General features: G+C 30.7%; 2 protein-coding genes across 2 annotated transcripts; both read left to right on the top strand.

The window, feature by feature from the left end:
- Positions 1 to 4991: 4991 nt before the first annotated feature.
- Positions 4992 to 8041, top strand: LOC107943079 (nudix hydrolase 21, chloroplastic). Its single transcript, XM_016876808.2, has 4 exons — positions 4992 to 5270; positions 6139 to 6334; positions 6760 to 6888; positions 7565 to 8041. The coding sequence occupies exons 1-4, from the start codon at positions 5086 to 5088 to the stop codon at positions 7673 to 7675; spliced, it is 621 nt and encodes a 206-aa protein (XP_016732297.1). The 5' UTR covers positions 4992 to 5085; the 3' UTR covers positions 7676 to 8041.
- A 1378-nt stretch (positions 8042 to 9419) lies between these two features.
- Positions 9420 to 18125, top strand: LOC107943081 (phenylalanine--tRNA ligase beta subunit, cytoplasmic). Its single transcript, XM_016876810.2, has 20 exons — positions 9420 to 9559; positions 9662 to 9717; positions 9807 to 9907; positions 10190 to 10319; positions 10407 to 10522; positions 11257 to 11323; positions 11865 to 11906; positions 12340 to 12381; positions 12560 to 12636; positions 12807 to 12933; positions 13014 to 13181; positions 14092 to 14214; positions 14319 to 14420; positions 14541 to 14675; positions 14974 to 15048; positions 15311 to 15418; positions 16395 to 16490; positions 16623 to 16706; positions 17140 to 17232; positions 17973 to 18125. The coding sequence occupies exons 1-19, from the start codon at positions 9502 to 9504 to the stop codon at positions 17206 to 17208; spliced, it is 1776 nt and encodes a 591-aa protein (XP_016732299.1). The 5' UTR covers positions 9420 to 9501; the 3' UTR covers positions 17209 to 17232; positions 17973 to 18125.

Here is an 18125-nt window from a genome sequence, read left to right as displayed (position 1 = left end):
GGTGGGGGAATATATATCTTCCTTTTTTGCCTGCGGATCAAATACCATTGACTATGTTGAAAAGCATTCAGAAAGAAACGTAAATGAAATATCTGTATTTGTAAATTATTGGTAATTATGGAGTTGTGTTTAACTTTGAGTAGTTTGAGGTATTGTTCGAGTTGAATTTGAGTTTAGTAACAGAGTTCATACTAAGGGACGAGCTTTAAAATGGAAAATCTCATTAACCTTTTAACACTTACGAAATTTTAAATTAGTACATGGTAAAAGTGCATTTAATCCTTCAAAAATAATAAAATTTCAATTTAGTTCTTTGAAAAATTAAAAGATATAAGCCATTAAAATGATAAAATTACATTTTAATTCTCATAAAAATATATAATTTAATTCTGACTCTTCATAAAAATTTCCCGACTTCGCTCATTCTTAGTAATACTTCGTTTGAATTGCTTTAGAGTCTTGTTGATTTTTTTAATATATATTTTAATTCTTAAATTATATTGTTGCACTTAATATATATTATTGGGTTAATCTTAATTATGAAGTCGAGCTCGAGCTTGAATACAAAAATCGATAAACGAGCTTAATCAATTTCGAGTAGTTCGATTATATTTTGAGCCAAACTAGAACTTAAAAAATAGATATTTGATTGATCTTGAGCCAAGTATCGAGCTCAGCTTTTGCTCGATTACACTTATAACTAGGGTGCTGGCAGTGGCCTTGCCCCTCTAAAAATAAAAATTTCCAATTTAGTCCCTTTAGAAATAATAAAAGTACAAATTAATTTATTATAGATTTGTATTTTGGCCTCAAAATATTTAAAAATTATGTTTAACCCCTTCAAAAATAATGGAATTATAAATTAATACATGTCAAAATTACATTTTGATCTCTCAAAAATTTTATAATTTAGTTTCGCCCCTAAAAGAAATTGGTTTCCCCCTGATTATTAGCAGTATATCAAAGGCTTAATTCACGATTTGGCCCTTGAAGTATATCCATATTCTCATTTTGGTACCTAAACTTTTTTGTCCCAATTTGGTACCTAAAGTATGCTTTCGTATATTTTTTAGTCCATTTTTTAACTGACATTAAAAATATATATATGATAGTCAATCTCAAAATGCCATGTGGGAGTTTTATGTAAAAATATAAATATTTTCTTTTATTAAATGTATGTACACATTAAAAATATGAAAAATGAAAATAAATATATAAAAATTCATAAATATATATAAGATCTAGAAAAATATATAAATTATAAAAACAAAATTTACAAGAAAATACGATAATTGAAAAGAAATTAATTGAAATTAATAATATTATTACAAAAAATTGTAAAAAGAATGTAGAAATTATAAAAAATTGTAAAAAAAATTTTTTTTAAAGAGTTTAAAAATAAATTTATTTTGTAAAATTCTAAAAAGGTATTTAAATTTTAAGGTTTCTTTTGCAACTACTTGAAATCTAAATACTTTTTAAATTTTTACCGCAACTTTCAATTTTTATATATTATTTTGACTTTTTAAATTTTATAATTTAATGAAAAACTAAACTTTATAATTTTTTATATAATATATATGATTTTTTTACATTTTTAATCAATATAATATATATAATAATTAAAAAAAGACACATGGTGTATTCTAATAGTGTCACATGGAAAGTTAATGATCGGTCAAAGTCAACAATATCATTTAATATTATAAATTTCTATTTTTTAATTTAAATTTAATATTTTTATTTTAAAAAAATCTAAATACCACATAATATTTTTTCATTGGCACTTTTTGATTAGCGATGGCTTAACAGAATTTTTTTAATGGCCCTTACAAAATGGAGGAAATTAAATACCAAAATAAAAAAAAATGAATGTATTTCAAAAGCTAAATCGAGAATTAAATCATATATCAAATAATATTTTTTTATATTGAAAGTATAATAATGTAGAATGGTTGAATTCAAATATAAAAATAAGCGGAGGAGATGTTCACCCAAAATGTGCCAAACTAAAGCATTAATTTCATTTGACTGCCCATCGAATGTTGTTTGAGTAAATGGATAGATACTAAAGACCCATTCCCATTACCATTTTCTTACATGACGTATTTAGTCAACTTCACCATTTTTGTAAAGTGTTTACATCTATAAAATATACAACTTACATTATTAAAAAATTGACCCTAATTTTTTTTTGGTACTTATCAAATCATATAAAAAGTAAAAAGCATAATGTCAAATCTCGTCTTCTCACATCTTTTGTCAATTTGATCATTATTATTATTTAGTTAAATTTGACCTTCAACATTTAGAATTGACAAAAAAACGTATTAACTAAACAAGACATCAATATGAGTCACTTTCTGTTTTCTGTCATTCACTTACTCCAAGTCGTGCTTGGATCTTCCCCTCGTTTTAACAATTGTAAAAATTACCATGGAGGCCTCTATATTAAGAGTCAAATTGTAAATTAATCATTATATGTTAAATCAAAAAATAAATTGATTTACTTTTTAATACAGAAATTAATTTACTTAATTCTTAAATAGGATAAACAAATCTGTCAATAATAACCACGAGTATTCTTAAATTTAAATTTAGCGACTTAATAAAATTATAATATTAATATAAGGTGTTGAATCGAATGAAATGAAACCATGTTGGATTAACAATAAATCTAAGCTAAATTTAGTTCACCGAATTTTCCAAATAATAAGTAAGATTCTGTTGAACCGAAGAAAGTTGAACGGTCAAAATTTCAAAGGGGGATGGGCTGCTCTCTAGATTGAAAATAGAAAGGCGCTTTCTATATCTGGAAATTTCAAATGCCGTTTACACGGTCGGTTTTAGGCGGTTAGACTTAAGTTGCGCCCTTTTTTTGCCACGTGCCAAAATCCATTTTTTTATTCCTGCGCCCTTTTTAAAACAGTTAGATAAATTGTACAAGGAAAAATAATAAAATAAATAATACATTAAATTAGAAAAATAACTCTCAATTTAAAGAGAATAAATGTAATTATCTAAAAAAAATATCTCATTAAATAAACATAGAAAGGATTAAAATTTTTTGAAAAAATAAGGTTGAAACCGTAAATCATTTTTTTTAATTAAGATTTTTTTTTAATTTCATGTATTATTTATTTATTTTATTATTCCCCACATATAATTATTTTATTGAATTATCTAAGTAATAAAATACATCTCACTAAATATTTCGCATATGAAATTCCACATAATTCTCATTAACCTTTTCAGCGGTGTTTTTATCAAATCTGTTAGAAAATATAGTATGAAAAAAAAAACAAAAGTTGATGGCAGAAAAAACTCAAAAATATAATTAAGACTATTTTAACAAAACATGCAAACATTAATGACCAAAATTGTCATTAAACTTATAGTTAATGAAATTAAGTAGCCATCATGTGTTTCCTAACGAGAATAAAATCCACAACCAATTAAGCTTAATTTGTTAGGCAATGGTAATAAATTTATTTGGTCACAGCCACCACCTCATTGTATACACATAATTCCAACTTATGAATAACTATTGCAATTTTTGTTTCGTTAAACCGAATAATTAATTTAATGATAAAAGTATTACGATGTATTTTATATTAAAAGTTAGATTACATTTTACCCATTTTATTAAAAATGAGTAATGCTAACCAAACATTCTGTTAAAAGTTTCATTCATTTTTATTGTTAAAAATTAGTCTGAGTACATCAAAATGAGGTACACATGGTACACAACGTGTAACTTTCTGGTTATTCTATCAGTCGCGCCAGTTTTTAACAGTATAAATTGATGAAATTATTAACAGAAAAGATCAATTTGATATTGGATCTAATGTATATAGACTAATTTGTCCAATTTAGAAGTAACATGGACAAAAATGCAATCTGAATCTTAATGCAATAACCTCCATTATACTTTTACTGTAACTCAACAACAACTTAACTATAATCAGAATAAATATGGAGGAAAGCCTGCCCACGCATTTATATACGACTCAAATAGATTAAATTATGCTGTTAGTCTTTATACTTTACAAAAGTTGCGAATTTAATTCTTATATTTTAATTTGATCAATTTTAACACTTAATACTTTTTTATTTGATCAATTTTAGTCCATATACTTTTCGAATTGTGAAATTTTAGTATTGACCCAAACAGTAACAATTAAATATATTTGGTTAAATTAAATTACTTATCACGTACTATGTGTGTGATTGAATGTTTAGTTCATGTTCTCTAATGGGATCGTACTAAGTCTGTAGACCCTTTTCAAAATTTGAAATTTCAATCTTAACCTAAATGACAATCGTTAACTAGATTTTTAATAACTAATATGCGGAAACAACAAGCTGACATAACATTAGACTGCCACGTCAAATTTTGAAAATACCAAAATTTAACTTAACAAATTTAATAGTTATCATTTGATAAAAATTAAAATTTTAAATTTAAAAAAAAGTATGTAAACTAAAAACGATCAATTTGAAGCATAGTGACTAAATCCATAATTTTCGCAAAATATAAAGATTAATAACATAATTTAATCATTAAAATATTTGATCTCAAAGTTCAAATTTACCATTGAACCAAACCTCACCAACGAAACTTTTATGCAAAATTATAACTAACATTTCAAAACATATTTATATTTTTGAACATGAAAAAACATGTTCGATAGTTTTAGGTTCAGACTCACTTTGGTATAGTCGATTTTATGTCTGCTCGTTTATTTTTGTTAGACTTTTCTTTCTCTATTGTTTCTGTGGTGTTCTTCTCCACTGATACGGTGATGTTTTGTGTTTTTCCAATCATTCTATGAATATGTTTTGCTGGCAAAAAAAAGAGAGGTTAAATTATGTAGTTTAAATAGAAACACCAAATTTGGTCCTCATTTGTTATCCACATTTTCCCCAATAATTTGAGAATTGTTACAAATGGTTACAAATAATTTACAAATTCAAACTAGTTGAAGGGTGTGATGTATATAAATCAGCACAATCCCAAAGCATTTGAAAAAAAATATTTCCCCAAAATTTTTTCAATTATTTTATCACTAAAATCCTAACAAAATGGGGGGAATCTCTGGATTTCTCACAAATTTTTCCCCATTTACCAATCTTTTCGAATCAATCCTTGAAAAAATCCCTATCAAATTACCAATCCCCCTTGAGAAAATGGTTTCTTATGTTTCTTATCCTCGTACTGGTAGGCATTTGCAACGCTATGATAACAGAGGCTTTCGTTTAGTTGTTGGGTAAAATCTTTTTTTCCCTTTTTCTTCTTTTTGTTGTTTTTGTTGTTGGAATTCATGGTTGTTTGATCAATACCAAACTGGTTGGTCGGACCGATTGGATTAAGAACTGATTGAAGTATCTATTTGGAGAAAGATATTGAATCGATTGATTTAAAAACCGGTAGAAACCAGTTGAACCAGGCAAAAAAAAGGAGTTGAACCAGACTTTTAATATATATATTTTAATTTTTATGATTTTTTAATGGTTTATTCAATCGAACCGAATGAACGAGTAGGATTGAAGAATTGGAGGCCTAACCAATTCGACCATTGATCCAAGTTTTGAACACCTTGAATTTATATGGAATTTATAACTTTATAATTAGGTAGTTTTTTTTCCCTAAAATGAAATTTCTAATCATGGAAACTCTTATACCAAGAGTCGAATTGTATTTTACCCCCACTACTAAAAAAAGGGCAAATTAATCATTGTACGTTAGATCAAAAAGTAAATTGGTCATTTCTATTAAAATTACAGAGACTAATTTGCCCTTTTTTTTAGTCGAGATAAAATGCAATTTGACTCCTAATATAAGAGCCTTAGTGGTACTTTTATCTTGTGGGGTCTAATACAAAAAGGGTTCATTGCACTAGAGTCCTCAAACTATTATTCATATTTTAAATCGATGCCACACACTTCAAAATGTTTTAATCGAGATCTTTAAAGTAATCAACATTAATCTAACCAAGTTTTTCCATCAACATAGCGTTAAATATGTTAATTCAAATCTAACCTGATATATGTTTTTAAAGGCATAAATCAAATTACAAAGACTTAAATTTTGATTTAAAAAAAAACATTGTAACTTGATATTATAATCTGGATCAGGTGTATACCATACAGATACAAGAAACTTGACTATCAGGCAAGTTCAAATGAAGAAGAGATTGAAGTGCTTGTGATCAGTGCACAAAATGGTAAAGGCATGTTGTTCCCCAAAGGTGGATGGGAAAATGATGAATCCATGGAAGATGCTGCCATTCGTGAGACACTAGAAGAAGCTGGTGTCCTTGGCATTATTGAAGTTAGTATTTCATACCAAACCAAGCCCTTTTTTTTATATACGGATAAAGGTAAGGGTGAAATTAGGAATTTAAGGAATTGAAATAAAATAATAAAAATTTGAGGGATTAAATTTTAAAAAAATGTTTTAAAAGAACTTCATTTGTCTTAAGAGGGACCAAATCATTATTATTTCAATTAATTAAGGGACAATGACTCTACCTTGCCCTTTACCTATGCCCCTAGTAAAAAGTAAAGGTTGTCAAGCAGTCAAATTTTAGGCGGATGTTAATTGAAGACTTAAATATAAGTCTTTACCTTTTGACAGGTGATTAGAAGTGTTTATTGGTTGGGCTAAATCTATGAGTATCTCTACTTATAATTCATCGATTACTTTTTACCATTTCTTGATTTTAACCTTACCATTTCAATGCATGTATATTATAGTGCAAATTAGGGAAATGGTCATACAAAAGCAAGAGGCAAAGTATCTTCCATGAAGGCCATATGTTTCCTTTGCTTGTGAAGAAAGAATTAGATCTATGGCCTGAGAAAAACATCAGAGAGAGGAAATGGGTAAGTAAGAAACCATCAAATATATATGCATGTGTGTATATATATATATAAATATCAATATCATATAAATCAAGTCAATTCTCTTAAAATAATTGTTAGTTTGGACATTAAATATTAAATCGAGTTTGACGTGGATCAATTTTAAAATACTTGATCAAATTTTAAATATGATTGTACTGATTTCATGAATAACTTGAATTTGACGTGTTAAGAAAGTAACGTTCTTCTTGAATTTTAATGAATTATTTGTTTTTAACACATCAAATCTAAACTATTCATATAATAAATACTTTTGTAAGCTCAAAGGTAATGTCATAAATTTTATATTAGGGGCCAAAAGACAAAATTTACGTTTATTAGCTACAACTTTATAAATAAAGGCACAATTTTACCAAAGCAATGGGGGATGCCCCCTTTGGTAAAATTGCTTTTATGTTCTGTTGAAAATCATGAAAATATAAATTAGTATGATGGTAAAAAAAAAATAGTCCTTTAAAACTTATAAATCTATTTAGGCCCCTAAAACCTTTTCTTTTTTTGCCCTCTCCCCTATTGCCACTCGTGTATTTAACACACAATTTGAGGATTAGGTTAACGAAAGAACCTAATTAATACAATACTGATACTTTTAAGATAGGATTTGGAATTTGGGACTAATGTTATTTTGTTTATGTAGGTAACCATCTCCAAAGCTAGAGAAGAATGCCCACATTTGTGGATGAAAGAAGCTTTAGAAGAGTTAGTCCGCCGCCATGTGCAGCCGGCAACGGATGAGAAAGTAAATTGAAACAACTTGCAAAGTGAAAGGGAAAAAAACAATTTATAGCAATCATGGGATTCGTTTAGTGTAAATTCTAAGTACTTGGTCCACCATTTTTTGGGTTCTTTCTATTGGTGGCACAAGTAAGAAGAAAAATAAAGTTGAAGAAAGATGCATAAATGCATTTGAAGATTGTAGGCAAAAGAATCTCGTATGTACAAATATCTTTTGATTTTTCAAAATATTCTTTTGTGTATGTAAAAATATATATTCATTCTTTGTACAAAATTAATCCCAATAATGATTTTTCATTTATTTATTGTATAATTATAAAATTATTGGACTAAATCCTTGTACGGTTGATTTTATTGTAATTTAAAGGATATCAATTTAAACATGCTGAAACGTATGATATCATTTATTTTTAAAGATTGTGAGTTAGAAGTAGTTTAAGTATTGTATAAAAAAAATGAAATAAAACAATATTTAGTCTCTGAACTTAACAACTTTTACTTACTTGGACAACGGATATTTTTTTGGTCCATGTAAATCTCAAAACTTGGCACAATCTCAAAATACTACATCATCATACGCTAGTAAAATCAAAGTTTAAGGATGAATTTAATTGAAATTTATTAAATTTTGAGATTAATATAAACAAAAAAAATTAGTAACTAATTTTTAAAAAAATACTAAATTCGAGTAATACATATTACTTTATCCTAAAAAATGATAAAATTAACCCTCAAACTCAGATTACAAAGTTTGAAAATACTATCTTTTTGGAAGGGCCATCATATTTATAATAATTATCCGCTTTAAATAAATTAACTAAATTTCAAACTCATATAAATATAACAAACATTTTTGCCTCCTTTGATTTCGGCTCTTAAGAAAAAAAAACACCTCAAACTCGAAATTCGAAATTTAATAGGAGATTTGATTTTGACCTGATCTAAATTTAATTTAATTATCTTATTTTTATTTTTTAAGTAAATAAAATTTGTTTTAGTTTAAACTTAAAACTTAAAATATTTATTTATTGAAAACAATAACTTAACATATACATATTTTAGGGGCATTTTTATAAATATTTTAAGGGGTGGATTCACCTCAAACTTGTGCCCGGCCTAAACCTAATTTCAACCCAAATTTTTTTTAAGCAATCAATGAAGCCCCTTAATTGATTATTAAATTTAATTCTTAATTGTTTTCGCTAATAAATAAAAATAAAAATTTTAGCAATCTAATTTTTTTTTTGAATATTTACGATTCTTAAAAAACATACTAGAAATGATTAGATTTCACTGCATGGTATAACTTTGGCATGCCACGTGGCGAAGGTAAAATTAACAAAAAAGCATGCCACTTGGCGAATGTGAAGTTAACAAAAAGGTTAATGGTGTAAAAAGATGAAGGCTTAATAGATTGAGGGTTCAATGAATTTTGTTTTCGGTTGAGTGTTTAATTGATTATTAAATTATTTTTAAAGGACTTTTTTATATAATAAGCTTAAAGTATTAAATATTATATTTTTAATTATATTATATATTTAATTAAATTTAAATTTAACAAATATTTATATTATTTAACTTAAATTCAAATTAAGTCTCGAAGTACAAAAATCTTTATCCAAACTCGGTCCTAATTAGATTAGGCCTGTCGGCCCCACGGGCTACCCATCATTTGGAGAGGCATCGTTTAATTCAAATTTAATAGTATAAGGACTAATTTGATAAGATGTCTATAATAGAGTACCTATCAGGTAAATTCACCCAATAGGAATATAGTTTCGATAGCTAAAACCCTTTTCGTGACTGTGTTTGCTTTGAGAAACAAACACAACTGCCGCCATGCCTACCGTCAGCGTTGGGAGGGATCGTCTTTTCACAGCTCTTGGCAGATCTTACAGTGAGTCTCTAATTAACTAAAGCCTCGTTTTCCTCATTTTTTAATCGAATTTTCTCTTTAGCATCTAACGGAAGTGAAAAAATAAAAATAAAAAATTCTCAGCTCAAGAAGAGTTTGAAGATCTGTGTTTCAGTTTCGGGATTGAACTTGATGATGTGGTCAGTGTTTTTGTGTTCTTACGATTTGTATTTATGAAAACCGTTTGTGTACTGAAATTTTGAAGAGTGAATTTGACATTGTGAATCAGACAACGGAGAAAGCAATAATTTCGAAAGAAAAACATTTGGAAGAGGAAAAACCTAGTGCTGATGATGAAATCATTTACAAGATTGAAGTGCCTGCTAACAGGTTTTATCACTGCTTATCTTTATGAAATTTTATGTTACTTCGATTTCGTTCTAATGATTTTGAAAGAATAGAACAATGTAAGTAGCTTCTCGAATGTTGTTTATGTGTTTATTTTAATCTTATTAAGACCATTAGTCTAGTAACTGTTGGATTCGTTTGCAAAAATAGCTCCAACTTGAAATTAATCTAGGTGAAAATTGGGGAGAATTACTTGGAACTTGATAATTCGTGCAAATTAAAAAGAAAAAAATTCAATGAAGGTTTTCTTTGATTCCCGGACAGGTACGATTTACTTTGTTTGGAAGGTCTTGCACAAGCCCTTCTAGTTTTCAATGGAAAGGAGAAGATACCTAAATACACAGTTGCCAACATTAGTAAGGCATCGATGCTTAAAATGCACGTGAAAAAAGAGGTAGTTTTGAAGGTTAAAAAATTGGTTTTGGGTATTGACATACTTTTGGAAGTTACTGATAGCTTAGTCATTTCCCTTGGCTTGCAGACATCTCTAATCCGGCCTTTTCTTGTCTGTGCGGTTTTGAGGGGCATAACTTTTGATGAAGCAAGCTATAACAGCTTCATTGATCTTCAGGATAAGCTGCACCAAAACATTTGCAGGTATCCTCATCTAACTAGTAAATCTGCTTACCATTTTCCATATAGCCTCTGTTTGTTTAGCTTGAACCGGCAAAATAAATTAGCATGACCTTTGTTGGGATGACAGGGTGGGGTGAAAAGTAATAAAAAGGGGGAAATTTGTGCACAAAATTTGGTATAAAGCAACATGTATAAGTTTCATCTTCACGATACTGAAATTTAATTTAGCCCCTATGCAAAGCAATTCATTTCTCTATTGCATGGGAAGTTATTTTAGGAGTGGTAGCTGCATTCAGCTGTTGAAATGAGTGTCTTTTGAAATTGCATCCATTTAGAATTTTTCCAGCACTAAAACTGATATTCGCTTCCAATTGGAGCAGGATTCTTGCGCCTGGATTTTAATTTAAAGTAATTTTGACAGTCACTTCACTCTTGAAATGTTTTTGATGAAGACAAAGATGACTTCTTTGTTTTGTCACAATAATCTGAAATGATAAGTTTAGAAAGAAATTACATTGTTGAAAGCTGAAAGTGCCGACAATGAAGAAATGAAGGCTAAATCTGAATTTTTATCATCGAACTTGTTTACAGGGACCTTAAATTTATGTACTTTTCAGACTTTCTTTCTTTCATTTTCAACTCCTTGAGTGCTAATGCTTCAAAACTTTCTAAACTAAAGCATCCAATTATTTTTGTACAAAGGTTTCACATTTTTTTTTAAAGTTATACTGCTTACATTTACTTTATCCGTACAGGAAACGGACACTAGTTGCTATTGGGACACATGACTTGGATACATTACAAGGGCCTTTTACGTATGAGGTGTGTTTCCTAATAGTCTAATACTTTCTATTAATATAATTGTTTTGGTAATTTTTTATGGCACGTTGAAATGTTGGGCATTCAAATAGTTGAACATGCTTTGGATCCTTGTTGAAGGTCAATCCTTGAGGGGTAAAGGGCAGCTGCTCCTTCCCTAGGCTGAAATCTGGTGCCTGTTGTTAATTTGGTCAAGCAGCCTATGCAGTAGACGAGATATCTTTTCATTGTAGTATTTTCGTTGGCTAGCAGAGGTTTATTTGTTATTTTTTATTTAGTTTGCATCGACTGAGCTGTCGATTGTCTATTGTCAAGTTGGCAATGTTAGTAATTTTTTTTCTCTCTATTTTGTCAACTGCTAGTGTAATTGTTACAATTCATATAGTTTGCTCTAACTCCTTGAGTTCTTTTTTTCTCTACCCTTTCAAAGTATCAACGGAGAATATACTGTTTGATAAGGAATTGTTGAACGAATGTAAAGTTTGCTGTGATCTTTGATCTTCTAATTTGTAAGCAACTACTTAAATTTGTATGTTTATTCCAGGCGTTGCCACCTCCAGAGATAAATTTTGTTCCACTGAAACAGGTATTACCATTTTCTGAGTGATACTATTTACAATGTTCTTATTGACTAAAATATCTATTTGTACCTGGTCACTTTGATTTTCATTTGTTCGAGTATTAGGAACTTTGCTTATACTAGATGGAAAATGATTATTATTAGTTTTTTAGGTATTGTTTGAATTGAAGAACTGTTTCTGGAAATTGTTACCTTGCTTTATAATCTTGGCCACGTAATGCTTTGATGTTTTAGGAACAAAGCTTCTTAAGGGTGCCTTTTTCTGTTTAAACTACCTTCATTTTCAGGGATAGCAGTTAGTCTTTACTTTAGCATTCTTTGTTGATCATGAACTCCTTTATTCCTCTTGTTAATCTTCTGCACACTTCTATTCATTTGAAGAACTTTCCTCAGTCCTCTGAGCAAACTGATTTCCCTGGAATTGATCTTTTTAATTTAGGTGAAGAACTTCAGAGCTGATGAGCTGATGGAATTTTACAAGGTAAATTTTCATAAAAGCTTATTTGTTGTGCTTACCTGTGAAGTTCCTTTATTAAGCTATCAGTATCTTGGTATTTCTGTCTGTACCTTTTGCGCTTGTTTCTCCTAGTTTTAGATGAAATTTGACTACTTTTATTTCACTGAAGGGTTATACTAAATATGTAGTACTAATATAACAGTCAGATTTGAAGTTGAAGAAGTTCTTGCACATTATTGAGAATTCAAGTGTGTACCCCGTCATTTATGACCGCAATAGGTATGGGCGATTTTGGTAATGTGCATCTGATTACTAATTTTAGCTTTTGTGACAGCAATCGATTTCACATTAAACTATAGCTACTTAACCTTCTACCAACGTTTACTCCTTTTGAATCGTGTACCAAAATACAGCTGGATGACCTTTCTGTTTTTCTTGTCTTTACTCAGAACTGTTTTGTCTTTACCACCAATTATCAATGGTGCACACTCAGCAATCACTTTGAAGACAAAAAATGTCTTCATTGAATGCACTGCAACTGATTTAACAAAAGCCAAAATTGTTTTAAATACAATGGTAAGGAATTGAGTGCTGTTAGCTTCTGTCCTCACCTTTGTACAAGTAGTGGTAAGAATGAAATTTCTTTCTTTCCACAGGTAACAACATTTTCAACATACTGCAAAAGGAAATTTGAGGTGGAACCTGTTGAAGTGATATCATTTGATGGAAAGTCAAGTGTTTATCCAGATTTATCAGAATATAATATGGAAGTTCCACTATCATATATTACCGGTTCCATTGGAGTTCCTCTGGAGGTAGATGAGGTATTGCTTCCATTTTCATTTGCCTCATATTTCTTTGTTATCTTTTATGTCGTCATATAGTGAAAATAATTGTTAATGGAGTTCCACTCATGTTGATTTGATTGTTTTTGTTTTGATCTTTTTATGTGTTGTAAACTCGTATATTTTGTCTGAGTTTGTTCACCAAACTGCTCATTTTAATGTTGCAGTTCCTCTAGTGATGATGATCTAGTAAAGGTGGGTGAATAGGTTTTATAGCATGTTCCTAATTTCTCGAGGAAAATAGGGAAAACTGAACAGAGAGAAAATTGAGTTAGAGAAGAAGCCCCTAAGCTTCACACCCAAGGTCTTACGGGGTTGCACTTAAAGTTGATTGGATCAGAAATTCAGAATCACAAAGCAACAGTGTTGGAAATTCTTTGATATATAAAACCATATTTCAACAGGATAACAAACTGGAATTTTTAACTGGGACATTTAGCGAATACGTAGGCCCCAACTAGAAAGGCTAACAAACTTAACTTCAAACAAAATCCAATAGGATAAGGAAAATCAAACTGCTAGCCTAAAATGAAATTTCCGTTAAACCTGAAATTTATGAAAATAACTTGAACACTTAAAGTTAAAACGGTAGAATAGATAAATAAAATAAGGACGGACTGCTTTAATCTAAAGAAACCTAAATGTTAGACCCAAAAGGCAATTAACAAAGTTTACTCAAAACTCCCATCTAGGCTTCACATCATTAGGCATGTGGTCAATCAAAGGCTTTGGCATTTGAACCAGCCTTAAGATGCCTCCTAGGCACCTCTGGGGGCTATTCTTCCAGTCTGCTCATCATCTAGAAACCTGCTTATTGGATGTAATTTGATAACCATACCTTTGTAGCTAGCTATTGCTAATATGATTTTCCATTGTCTTCACTAAACAGGTCACAAGCCTATTAAAACGAATGCAATTGCATGCTGAAAAAGCTGGATCGGGTGAAGCTAAGATCAGTGTGTCTGTACCTCCAACCAGAAGTGACATTCTTCATCCATGTGATGTCATGGAGGTAATGAACAAATGAATCGTAGTTGGCTGACACATTTTTGGGGGAAATGTTGTTGGGCTCATCCCTTGTGGGTTTCTTTTAATGAGGCTCTTGATACTTTTCAGGATGTTGCAATTGCTTATGGCTATAATAATATTCCAAAGAGAACGCTTTCTTCTTTGAAGCCCCTTCCCTTGAACCAGCTCAGTGATCTTATTAGATATGAGGTGCCTAAACACACAGTTGCCTAAGCTTAATTATTCAGCATGCTACTGCTTGTTTACTTTTATCTGTAGAATTTTCTTTTTATTGCACATTTTTTTCTAATGCCCTAATTTTCTTTTTAGATTGCGATGAATGGTTTTACTGAGGTGTTGACATGGATTTTATGTTCTAAGAAAGAGAATTTTGAGATGTTAAACCGGAAGGATGATAAATCCACTGCAGTGATCATTGGAAACCCGCGCTCTTCTGATTTTGAGGTTTGCATTTTAGACTGCTTGAGATGAGTGGTAGCTTTCACTATTCCGTGTCAACCTAAAAATATTTTCTCAAGACTTCTTGAAACATCATGCATGCCAATGTTTGTGACAAATTTATTTTTGACATGACTTCTAAATTGAACAGTCAATTGAGGAGTGATAAATATTTGGTCCATTTGAAGGATGAAAGGAGAAAAGGGAAGGAAAAAAAGGAATTAGCTGTTCTGTGTTTTTCCTAGAAGCCTTTATTGGAACTCTTTCTAAGAGAATATTGAAGATTGCTTATTCGTTTGCATAGGTGGTCCGCACTAGTCTCATGCCTGGCATGCTGAAGACTGTTGGACATAACAAAGACCATCCGAAGCCCATCAAGGTACAGTTTTGGTTTTAAATAATTCAGGCTGAAACACTCGCAGAATAGTGTTAGAATTTTACTTTTTTGAACTATGGCACCTTCTGTAATAGGTGTTATAACTATTTCTTTTACACATCTTTCATTGGAAGATGGTCCCTTATAATTAAAAGTTCTTGGATTATTGTTTTACTGTTATGCTTCTCAAGTTTGACTTCATTCTTAATTTATGCTCACCACTTGTATTTTCTTTTCTATATTTTTGAAATTTCCACATGTCCAGATTTATGAAGTGGGTGATGTAGTACTTTTGGATGAGAAGAAAGATGTTGGTGCATCAAACCGCCGCCTACTTGGTGCATTATATTGTGGTGCTAACTCCGGTTTTGAGGTAAACCTCTTGTTTTTGTAATTAGATAACTCCATGTGAACCATTGTAATCTTTAATTGTCAGTTCTTGTTAAGTTGGTGAACTCTAATTCCATCTTGTCCATGCATCTCTCTGAATGGTCTTTGGTTGAGAACTAGCCATCATACCCACCGATAGAAATTAGAGGGGGAAAGAAACTGAGCTAGGAGCTTTAAGAATGAAGCCATTAGTGAACTTCGTCTGGGCATATATATGGACATTGTGATGGTGTGGAGCTCAGAGAGGTACAACAGGGGATAAGTTATGCCTTCAAAACCCTCTACCCTGTCCTTAAGAGTTTCGAAATTTGAGAGATGGTACTCGAGTCTGAAGGGGGGAAAAACAAAAATCAATGACAGCTTGGAGAAATACAAAGGGCGAAAAGTTATGCCCTCTAGACCCTCTACCCTCTCCTTTAAGAGTTTCCAGTTTGGAGTGGTGGTACTCTAGTCTTTCCTTCTCAAGGGGCCTTTTGTTTTTTTTCTCTTCACCTTTACTCTTGAAAACCAAACCAGATAAAGTTCCATGTAAATGATTATTTTCTTCATGCGCTAATAAGTTTTCATCACTTTATTAATAGTATTATGTGCACTTAATTCTATCTGTTTTTAAGCTTGGATTTAAATTAAACATGTTTAAGAGGTGTGACCTGGTCCAAATGGTTCAACTGGTCTAATTGGACAATTCAACTGGTCTAATTGGACAAGACAACTATGTAAATGCCAACCATTACATTGTTGTTTATCAGCCAATTAAAATTATTATTACATGATGTCATAGACCTCTCCTAACCCTTAAAATTATTGTAACTCATAGTGGTTACAACTATCTGCTACAATTTAGCTATTCTGTGCAGTTTAAGCGTTATGTAATGTCAAAACATTCAAAGCACAACAATTATTTGTTTGTTCCCTAAGCTCTGATGGAACCTAATGAAGTAAGTACCTCTTGTCTACAGTTGATTCATAGCCTGGTGGACAGAATCATGGAAGTTATGGGGACTCCTTTTGTTCCAGTTGGTGATAAATCAGGATATTTTATAGAGCTTTCTAATGTAAGTGTCTAGTTTTCTGTTCTCTATTTTCTTTAGTGCAAGAGGGAGAGGGAAACGGCATGAACGAAAAGACATGTTCTTTACCACCTACTTTTAATCATGGTGTACTTACGGTATTTATGTTTACTGCAGGAGCCTGAATTTCTGTCAGGTAGGCAAGCGAAAATCATTTACAAAGGAGGGCGCATTGGCATCTTTGGTATCGTGCACCCTGAGGTATTGTTCTCAATTTAAGAACTATTGTGATTGGAGCTTACGTATGTTCCCTTGATTCTTTTCTCAACCCGTTGTTAATTTATTTTGCCAATGGAGAGATCCTATCGGAGTTTATTTTTTATTTTTCTTAGATTTTGGCTTAAAATGGCCTTCCCTTGGTTTTTCAGGAAATTTGTAGAACATCTTTCTTAAAAAAAATTTTGGCTCATTTTCAGTCTTTTGAAAATCTCTAATTTATAGTTCTTGCTCTAACCATATTGCACGTATAGATGATTTTTGCTCCAAATTGGTCCCCTCCCTTTCATTTTCTTGTTACATATTAAAATGAATACTCTGAAACTGGATCAGCATCAACATTATATGACTTCAAATTAAAGTGCCTTGATGACTAATATATATAGATATATATTCTTTTTTGTTGTGTGGCGTGCAGGTGTTGAATAATTTTGACATTCCGGACCCATGCTCCTTCTTGGAACTTGATATAGAGAGCTTCTTATAGGACATGTTCCATTGACAGCTGAAAGTATGTTACATCTATATCCCTTTTGTCCTCCTTTACATGCCTATTATGATTAAAAAATTTCTAGTTTATTATTTTCTGTCTGAATGAATTCTTTCTTTTATCATTTTATTTACGGGTAATTATTTTATACACGGCCTATGAACTTCACAAATAGGATTGAAATGATGACATGTCCTGTTCTTTTATATATTTAATCTTTTTTACTATGCTCTACATTCACATGTCACGTTTTCAATCTTGCTTGTGTAGTCTAAAATATAGGGTGTAAATGAGATATTGGTATTCATAAGCTGCTTGAGTTCGACTCGAAAAAAATTGAACTCGATTCGGTAAGAATTTGAGCTTAGTAATACTCGACTCGAATGGCTCGCAAGCCTTGTCGAGCTTTTCATATTTTTACATTATTGGATTACATTATTACCCTCAACATATATTATTAACCCTAAGTTCAATTATGGAGCCAAACTAGAGCTTGAGTTCAAAAATTTGTAAACAAGTTAATCGAGCTCGAGCACGAGCACGAGTAGCTTGATTATATCTCGAGTCGAGTTCAAGTTGAATATCAAACTTTGAATTTTGAGACAAGCTCGAGGTTGACAGTATCTGAGCTTGGCTTGGCTTGATTACACCCCTAGTGGCAGTGTATGAAATGATTCTCCTTTATTTAATTGTTTTAAGGATTCAAATAATACCGTATAGTGCTTACACCCAGCTTTTTCTATGCTTATTTGAACAAACAGGTAGATCAGCAGTTGTACTTTGCCAACTTGATACTGTTTTATTTTTGGACTTGCAATGTTTGCTTAAGATTTAAAGACTTGCCCATGAAAATGTTAGCAATTTGTAGCTGTAATTTAATTTTAGACTATTTAAACAAATATATATTTTTTCCA

Source organism: Gossypium hirsutum, chromosome D12 (genome assembly GCF_007990345.1).
Source record: "Gossypium hirsutum isolate 1008001.06 chromosome D12, Gossypium_hirsutum_v2.1, whole genome shotgun sequence".
Lineage (NCBI taxonomy): Eukaryota > Viridiplantae > Streptophyta > Magnoliopsida > Malvales > Malvaceae > Gossypium > Gossypium hirsutum.
Note: the sequence above shows the minus strand (reverse complement) of the source record. Positions and strands in the feature narration are given on the sequence as shown.

Excerpts from the sequence above, each read along its gene's own strand:
- LOC107943081 (XM_016876810.2), top strand. The coding sequence starts at position 9,502 with ATGCCTACCGTCAGCGTTGGGAGGGATCGTCTTTTCACAGCTCTTGGC. Across the intron at positions 11,907-12,339 it reads ATTTTGTTCCACTGAAACAG|GTGAAGAACTTCAGAGCTGA; the intron begins GTATTACCATTT and ends TTTTTAATTTAG. Across the intron at positions 16,707-17,139 it reads TTGGTATCGTGCACCCTGAG|GTGTTGAATAATTTTGACAT; the intron begins GTATTGTTCTCA and ends TGTGGCGTGCAG.
- LOC107943079 (XM_016876808.2), top strand. The coding sequence starts at position 5,086 with ATGGGGGGAATCTCTGGATTTCTCACAAATTTTTCCCCATTTACCAAT. Across the intron at positions 5,271-6,138 it reads GGCTTTCGTTTAGTTGTTGG|GTGTATACCATACAGATACA; the intron begins GTAAAATCTTTT and ends AATCTGGATCAG. Across the intron at positions 6,335-6,759 it reads GTGTCCTTGGCATTATTGAA|TGCAAATTAGGGAAATGGTC; the intron begins GTTAGTATTTCA and ends TGTATATTATAG.